This window comes from Microcebus murinus, chromosome 19, assembly GCF_040939455.1.
Source record: "Microcebus murinus isolate Inina chromosome 19, M.murinus_Inina_mat1.0, whole genome shotgun sequence".
Taxonomy (NCBI): domain Eukaryota; kingdom Metazoa; phylum Chordata; class Mammalia; order Primates; family Cheirogaleidae; genus Microcebus; species Microcebus murinus.
The window spans coordinates 37,444,295-37,452,998 of NC_134122.1; the positions used below are offsets into that span (position 1 = coordinate 37,444,295).

Consider the following 8,704-nt stretch of genomic DNA (forward strand, 5'->3'; position numbering starts at 1 on the left):
ATGTCCCCTTGTCCGCTTGCCTACCAGATCTGCTCCAAATGTTACTCACTTGTTCAAAAATCTTCCATGGGTGCCAACAGCCCACAGGAAAAATTCCAACCATTGAGCCTGGCACCTGAGGCCCCACCTGGCCATCTAGCCACCTCTTCCAGGAGGTTCTAGACAGCTTCCTGGGTGAGACAGGTGAGCTGCCATGCAGGGGTAGCACTGCCCTGCAGGGCCAAGAAGGCACGTGGACATCCAGCTACACAGATGTGGCATAGTCGATTCTGAAAGTCGCTATCGGATCCCGGTAGATGTCAGGGATATTGCGATTTCACTGAGAAGGCAGAGGTAAGAGAATGGATAAAGGCAGCCAGCAGGTCGGGATTCTGCTGGAGAAGCAGGCTGCAGAGATAGACAATCAGGGAAACCCAGAGACCCTGAGTCCACATCAGTCTTGTCCTGGGGCAGGATCCGCCTTGGCCCTGCAGCTTCCCCATCAGGTGGACAACTAGATTGTGAGAACGTGGGACTTTTTCCTATAAGGTCCCTGAGGAACTGCCCCTGCCAGTCCCTCCGCACGCGAGGCGTCTGTGGAGGTTTGAGCTTGCCTCTTGAGTCCTGTAATCCAAACCACTTTTGGGTGCGTCTGCTACTCGCTGAGGCCCCGCCCATATCAGCTTCCTAGACGTAAGTGGCGTTTGAGGCAGGACGCCCTATAGACCAATCCCGTTGCTCTTCAAAGACAACATTTAGGTCCTCGGCCAATCGTTTTCCAGGTGCGACCAAGCCACGCCCCATACACTGCTCACCGAGCTGCGGGCGCTCCAGGGCCACTCCAGCACTCCAGGACCATGGCCAGGGCGCTGCAGGCTGCTGTCCAGCCTCGGATGGGGGCAGAGCAGAAGGTGACCGGGCCCTGCCCTCCTGCCCCGCCTCTAGCCCAGGTCTAGGGGCCCATCCAGCATGCACCACAGATATCCAGTCCAGGCCTTCCTTGGCTCATGTCACCCCAGCACCCACGCATGTGCGGCACAGGGCAGCAGGGCGGGCTGGGCAGCCAGGAGCAGCCATGGTGGCAGCAAAAGCAGGATCAGCAAGGGCCTGTGGGACCGAAAGTGGGATGGGGCTGGGCGGCTGGAACATGACTCCCATACCTTGGGGTTGGAGCCAGGCGCCACCCCACTCCAACCAGGCTTCGCATCCAGGAGCTGGGTTTCCCTCTGAAATCAAGTGTCAGGGGACTCGAGCCACATCCCACTCCAGAAATTCAGCATTAGGAGTAGGAACACTTAGAAATTTAGTCAGGGCTTGAAGCTCAGGTGGCTTATAGAAAAAAACGGGTCAGTTCCTCTGTTACTTCCTTCAGCCAGATAAGCCTTTAGAAACTAGGTGTGCAGATCTGGGTCCCTGGCTCACAATCCGGACTCTTATATATAACAGGCAATGTCTTTTTCTAGTCTCAGGGCCTGGTCTGCTGGTCCTTCCGCCTGGCAACCTCTTCCCCTGCTCCTTTCCACAACTGGCTTCTAACTTAGCATTCCACTCGAATAAATGTCACACTTTCTGAAACCAGACCTTCCCTGTCTGCTGTATCCAAAGTAACAGCCTCAATTAATGACTTCTCCATGGTGCCCCTTCCTCTTGCCTCAGGAATGCCCACTGATGCCCCTGCACGCACCACCTAGCCCATGTCCCAGCCTGGCCTGGTCAGCCTCATGACTTCAGGGATAGGTACTCACAGTGGTCTTTCTCCAGCGGCAGAACTGAACCGAGAGCCAGATGTAGGTATCACCCTCCCCCCATCCTGTGGGAGAGTAGAAGGGCAGAGCCATCCTGCTGCGGGCACACACCTAGGGCAGTCTGACCCAGCCAGCCTGGGCTGGGCCTGGCCCGAGGGATGGCCAGGAGGTGGGAGGCTGGATACTAGAGGCCCTGGACCAGCCCTTCCAGGAAAACACATGAACAGGGGTGTCCAACTCTTTCTTTTTTTTTTTTTTTAATTTTGTACAAAACCATGTGTCCTATCCAAACAGGACGCTGCAGGCCCTCCCCCAGACATTATGGCCTGAAGGGGGAGGCCCCCATGAATGAGCAGCTGCCAACCCGAGAAGAACCGTCTGCCCCTCTGCACAGGGGCCAGTGCGAGGAAGGGGGTCCGGTTGAAGGCTCTGCCCTGCCCCCCACAGCTGCTGGGAGAGAAGGCCAGGCCCTGGGTCCCTGGTGCTCCCAGTACCTACAAGGGAAGGAGGGAGAAGAGGATCTGAGGGGAGGAGGGTCTGGGGCCAGGGATGGGACACCCAGGGCAAACCCATAGTATCTCACCAAGAACGTGTGACATTATCCAACCAGTGTGCTGATGGCAATAATGACCGCCAGGATGACGACAGTGATGGAGACACAGATGGCAATCATGACTTTCTTCTGTGGGAGAGGAAGGGTCAGGGAAAATCCCTCAGGGCCACCTGGGGCTGGGGCCAGAGTGGGAAGCTCACCTTCCTCGCCTTCTTCTGGTTCTCCAGGGCCATCTTGACGTGTTCCTGCCCACGCTCCACATAGTCCGCTGAGCTCAGGATGTTCTTCTCAATCCGGTTGATCATCTCACCCTACAGAGGACAGGGTGGTTTGCAAAGGTAGGGATGCCCTAGGGTCGGGGGGGGGGGTCCAGCAGCAGGTTTGCCCACCCAGCCCCAAATGACTGAAGGACACTACAAGCAGGGAAAAAAAAACACTGCACTAACAGAGACAGAGGTAGGACCAGATCTGACAAAAGTTCAGACTCCCAAGGATGGCTTTCAGTCCCCTTCCGGCCCTGTTCCCTTGCCCCATACAACTGTTTGCAGTGGTGGCTTGGAGGTATGAGCCTCAAAGGGCTCATACCTTTCACAGACGTTCAACTTCTGTCCCCTCACAAATCTGTCTGAATATACTAATTCTTCTAGGCCTGCCTCCTAGCTGCTGTGAAGCCCTCCCACTCCCTGCCTCATCCTGGCACCACCAGCCTTTAGGTCCTGGTATTCCTACTGAATGAGATCCCTTCCCCGTAACTCCCAGCTGTAAAAGGGTACTGACTTTAGTACAATTGAGGACAGCTCCTCCAGGCAGGGCTGGAAACTCTTCTCAACCCAACCAACCAACCCTCACCCCAACCTTGTACAGATTTTTAGGAGACAGACTCTCTCTAAGGGGCATCTTTGACTGGTGCTCTTCAAGGTTTAAGGGTAGATTCTGTTGGTGGGGGAGGAGCCAGGGTCAGGGCATACCTAGTGCAGGCTTAAGGTGAGGAATGGGGGGATGCTATGTATAATGGGCTGGCCATCTAAGTAGCTGTGAAGGGGGGCACAATTCTGGGGGTATGGCTAAGGATGGAAGGAAGGCTGATAGTCATGGCTGGTGGTTCCGACTGAGCATGGTCTCAAGTCTGGCAGCTGCCTGGGCCACCCACCTGCATCTCTACCTCAGTAGCCAGAAAAGTGAAGATCTCATGAAGCTCACGGATACTGCGTTCAAGCTGCTGGATCTCACTGTGCCTGGCCGAGATCTCATTTAGGGCCTGTCGAGTCACCTGCGTGTCCTTCAGTATCTGGGGGGTGGACAGGAGTGAGAGGACAGTTTTACAGGGAGACCAGCAGCAGATCAGAAGTTCCCAGTGAGCTTCTGGGGCAGCCCTCTGGCCTACAACCTGATGAATGACTTCAGGAATGCTTATTAATTCCCTTCTGGGCCTCAGGATGCCCTTAATCAGAAAGGGTCAGGCCTCAGAGAGGATGGGAGGCACAGCAGAGGCAGGCTGGTTGTGACCACTCACATTGGACACAAACACTTCGCTCTGCCCGCTGTCCAGCATCTGCTCCAGCTCCTCGTCAGACACCATTCCAGCATTGGCTGTGAAGGCAAAGACCAGGCTCAGAACAGGGTCAGGGTTACCTGACCCTGTGGGCCGCGCGCCACCACTCACTGATCTTCAGCTGCCTCCGGATCCGCTCCACGTTCTTCTCCCGGTACTCGGACTGCATGGAGTTGCACTTATTGATGAGCTCCACGAATTGCTGGGACAGAACCCCATGCTGAAGATGGAGAATGCAGGCTGGGTACCCCGGGGAGCATCCCAGCCCCGTCTGGGCCTTGGCATCCCCATGGTACGGTGAGCAAATGGCATGAGGCGCCTGCTGCCTTAACCACCTTTTGATGACCTTGACAGGCTCCCCCATCTACCTGGCCTCATGATCTGCTCCTTCCCCCATCAGCTGTTTGCCCTTACCTCCTCCTCCTGACCACTCTTCCTGCCCACCGCCCTCCATCCATCCACAGGGGTCTCCTCACTCCTCTGGACAGAAGACAGAGCCCATACTCCCGTCTGGCCTCTGTATTCACTGCTCCTACCTAGAACCTTCACTCCCCACAAGCACCTGTAAGTTTTTTGTTCAACTGTCACCTTCTGAATGAAGCTTTCTCCACCTAATTTAAATTGCAACCCTACCCTCTCCCAGCACTCTCAATCCCTCTTCCCCTGTTTTTTCCTTAATACTAGTTGCATTCTAAAATAATTTACTTATGTATTATGGTGATTATTTCCCCCCACAAGCATATAAGCTCCATGAGGATACGGATCTTTGGTTAATGCTGTATCCTGAACAGTTCCCCAAGGCACACAGTAGGCATCCAATAAGCATTTGCTGAATTCCAGCAAATTTTTGCCGCTTAGACTAGAAGTGTGCTCAATGCTAGCGGTCAGCATTTTGCCCAGATGTAACAGGCCCGCCCTGGGCCCTTGACCTGAAACATCTGCTCTAGGGTATTTTGCCCTGCCTTGTCCCTTCTCCTGATGCCTTAAATGTGCTCATTTCATGCAGTTACTTCTTCAAAGATATATCTGCTTTCCTGGATTCAGCTGTATTCGTTCAAGATGCCCAAACTGCTCCACCTCCACTCTGGTGTCTTTGCTGAGCTCTGGGCCAACCCTGACCTCCAAGAACCCCAAACCATTCCTCACTGGGCTCCCAGAGGAGCCTGTCAGCTCACCTCAAACTTCCTTACTAAGATGTCACCCCAGGGAAGTTCCTTGTCAGTGTCGCCTTCTTCCTGACTTCTTTTTTTTTTCTTTTTCTTTTTAAGACGGAGTCTCACTCTGTTGCCTGGGCAAGAGTGTTGTGACATCAGCCTAGCCCACAGCAACCTCAAATTCCTAGGTTCAAGTAATTCTCCTGCCTCAGCCTCCCGAGCAGCAGGGACTACAAGCCCCCACCACCACATCTGGCTAATTTTTTCTATTTTTGGTTGCCTGGCTAATTTTTTTTTCCTATTTTTAGTGGAGACAGGTCTCACTCTTGCTCAGGCTGGTCTTGAACTCCTGAGCTCAAGTGATCCTCCTGCCTCGGCCTCCCAGAGTGCTAGGATTATAGGCATGAGCCACTGCACCCAGCTTCTTCCTGACTTCTTGAATTCTCCCTGTGGGACTGAGAATGTCCCTATCACATAGGCAGGAAACCTGCCAGTCATTTCTGACTTCTCCCTCTCCTTCTCTGGGCAGAGCCATTAACCCACCAAGTCTTATATGAGTAATGTCATTGTCCCTTATTCAACCCTAACTCCCCATCTCATCTCCTGGAAAGCATGTCTCCCACAGCCAAGCCTAGGTCATATCTGGGGACACAGCAACTTCTCATTGAACAGAGGAAAAGCAAGCAGGATGTTATAATGGATTGAGCATCAGGAGACTTGGGTTCTTGACCCTGAGTGAGTTCTTTTATTCTCCGAGCCTCAGTTTCCCCATTTGGAAAATCATCAGGTTGGACTTGATTTCTAAGGGCCCCTCCTTCATTCATCTGCCATCTAATGATTTATGAAACCCTTGCTGAAATGTCCTACTTCTGGAAAAACAAACCCACCTGGGTTTTTCTCATTCTCGTGTTGATGGAGTTATAATTCTCATCAGCTTCCTCCTTCTGGGGCTCTATGGCTGTGGGAAGACACAAAAGTATGGGGAGGGGGTGTTGACCTATGACTTCTGAAACTTATTTGGGGACAGGACACAGGGCTAAAGCCATATCCCAGGCACACAATAGGGAGGTGATTGTCTCCATAGGAGTAAGGGAAATATAATTTATCATAAAATGACTAATTCTGAGCTTCTGACAGAAGAAAATTTATTTTTCTTTGCATGATATTAGTGGGTCCCCACAGGTATGCAGAGGTCTCCTAAGAAAACCCTCATCTGCCTGCCCAAAGAATGCACAGTGGGCAGCAAGAACTGTAGCAGTGGTTTCATTGTAAATAAAGGAATTTGAGAGGCAGTTATGTGCTACAGAAATTACAATGTACTAGAAACCAGGAAACAGAGATTCTAGATCCAGGCTGGCTGTATCACCTGGATATATCACTGGCCACATACTCCCCAGATATACCAGGAACAGGGCAGAATCAGAGGGAAGGCTCTGTCTAAGGTTCCAGCTCACCCTTCAGCTGCATGCGAATCTCCCTCCCCAGCTGTTTGATCTCGTCGCGCAGGTTCTGCAGGTCCTGTTTCATGCCTGAATAAGAGAACACCATGACTCCCCAAAAGAAGACCCTACCTCAACAAACACCCTGGGTGCCACCTGCATGAAACTACAACCCCCACAATCCCTCGGGCTGAGCATGCGTTCTGCTCCCGGAGTTTCACTCACTCTCCTCGGGAAGGGGCGTGGCCAGGATGGTGACCTGCTGCTTCTCCAACTCCTGGACTTTATTCTCCAGCTTGACAATTGTCTGCCGAATTGTCCGGACCTGGGGAGGGTGACCGAGAGGACTGAAAGAGATACGGAATACTCCAGACCGCGCTACTCCTTGGTTCCTCCTTCCCCCTCACTAATCCAGTCCAAGACCTCAGCCCTTTACCTTCTGGAAGAACTCGTCGTCCGGACTCCCCGGACTCCCCAGCCGTGCCGTGCCTGGGTGCACCACCAGCGCGACCCGCTCCTTGTCCTCTTCGTCCGAACTGTCATTCCCCTGCCAGGGACAGAGTCACTGACACCACTTCCTTGCTGCAGCTTTCTCCCGCAGCACCCATAGTCTTCCGGGACTTTCCTTCCTGGCCATCAGCCACCCCTCCCTGACCCGAAGACCTAGAGTCCTGCTTTCCAGTCCGTCCTCTGATCCCCAACCCTGCTGTCCATACTTCTCACCTGCCTCAGCTCGTGAGTCCTGTCCCGCATGGCGGCCTGAGTTCCCTTTTCCCGGCGCCTGAGCCCCGTGGGCCTCAAGGTTCTAAGTTTGGAATTCCCGTATCCCACTCACACTCTGACACTCTCCTCCCTCACCCTGCGAACCCCAACACCCCCACGAGCCCCCAGTGGCTCCGTCCCTTGCACTGCCCACAGTCAATGAGAAGGAGCCGACCGCGGGGACCCCCTACGGTTCCACAGGTTGGAATTCCCTTTTCTTCCCCCCCGCCCGCTCCTGTAGCCTCAGCCCCGCCCCTCTGGGATGATTAGGAGCATGCGCACGGGGGCGCGTCTCTTCCTCGCCGGAGGGAGAGGCGGAGGTTGAAAGCCGGAAGCTGTTGCGCCCCGACCGGAAGCGAAGCTGCCTGGCCATGAGAACCCGCCCCCTTCACCGGAACAGTTGCATCTTCCAACAACGGAAATCTGGTTGCCAAAAGGGGTTGGAATGCGTCATTTGTACGTAATCTGAGAGACCCGCATTTCACATCACCCCATGGTGCGCGCCCCCCCCCGCCTCACGTGACCGGCCCGGTTCCAGCCTCGCGGACCGCAGAACGTGATGCTTTGTCACATGTCCTGGCGCTGTCAACGCCGTCTCTGGGACACCCTTCTCCTCACGACGTCCCCAGCACCCTGGCGTCCGAGCTATGGCCCCACGGCCCCCACAAGGTGGGGAGAGGAGCGCCGACCACCCCGAGACCTTTTGAGGCAGGACTCTTGCTGATCTCGCTTTTATTTCTTTTGAGTCCAAGGGTGTGGGCAGACTAACGACTTGGAATTTAGGGCTGTCAGCATCATGGGACCTTGAAAGTCAGGAAATAATAAGATCAGAGTCTTAAGCGTCGGAGAATTGCAGAGTTTTGCAGGCAGGGAATCTGGAGGTGGGAAGTGACCTCACCCAAACCAGAAATCTCTTCCTCCGCATACTCCTGGCGCAGCCTCTGACAGGTGGGCGGCTGGCGCCCTCCTTGTACACTGCAGTCCCGCTGCACTCATCACCTTCTGAGCAGCGAGACCATTTAAGGGCAGCTGAGGCTGAAAAAAGTGTCTGTATTATATTGAGCAGGTTGCTTCTCTTTCACTTACAGCCCCCAACCCCTACCTTTCATCTGAGGTCAGGGCATGACTTTGTTCTTAACTGAATCCCCGCCACATAATTCAGTACCTAACACATAATGGGCCTTCTATAAATATTTGTGAACAAGGACAGCATTTTAGCCTTTTATATATCTGAAGATGAAGCTCATGGTTCTCTGGACTTCTGTAGGCTTTAGGCTCTCTCACTGTGACACTTCCCTAACCCTAGCTCTCTAGACATTTATTCATTTAACAGATATTTATTGGGCACATATTATGGGCCAGACAGTATTCTAGGGGCTGGAGCTATATGAGAAATCTCTGCACTTGTGGAACTTATATTCCATAGAAGTCCCCACTGTTACTCAGTGAGTCTCAGCATACCCAGGAATGAATATTAGGTCTCCAGCATCTCAAGGCTCTTTCCAGGAAGCTTATGAGAA

General features: G+C 53.5%; 1 protein-coding gene across 2 annotated transcripts; it reads right to left on the reverse strand.

Annotated features, from left to right (window-relative positions):
- Positions 1-1,957: 1,957 nt before the first annotated feature.
- On the reverse strand, positions 1,958-7,453 carry STX4 (syntaxin 4). Of its 2 annotated transcripts, none has more exons than XM_012764166.3 (11): positions 7,146-7,453; positions 6,859-6,969; positions 6,648-6,769; positions 6,438-6,512; positions 5,871-5,941; positions 3,941-4,049; positions 3,791-3,867; positions 3,428-3,565; positions 2,478-2,588; positions 2,308-2,406; positions 1,958-2,218 (listed from the first exon to the last, which is right to left on the reverse strand). In XM_012764166.3, the coding sequence occupies exons 2-10, from the start codon at positions 6,963-6,965 to the stop codon at positions 2,323-2,325; spliced, it is 894 nt and encodes a 297-aa protein (XP_012619620.1). In that variant the 5' UTR covers positions 6,966-6,969; positions 7,146-7,453; the 3' UTR covers positions 1,958-2,218; positions 2,308-2,322. The 2 variants fall into 2 exon arrangements, with proteins under 2 accessions (XP_012619620.1, XP_012619619.1); XM_012764165.3 differs by having other exon boundaries at positions 6,648-6,747; positions 7,146-7,452.
- Positions 7,454-8,704: the final 1,251 nt, after the last annotated feature.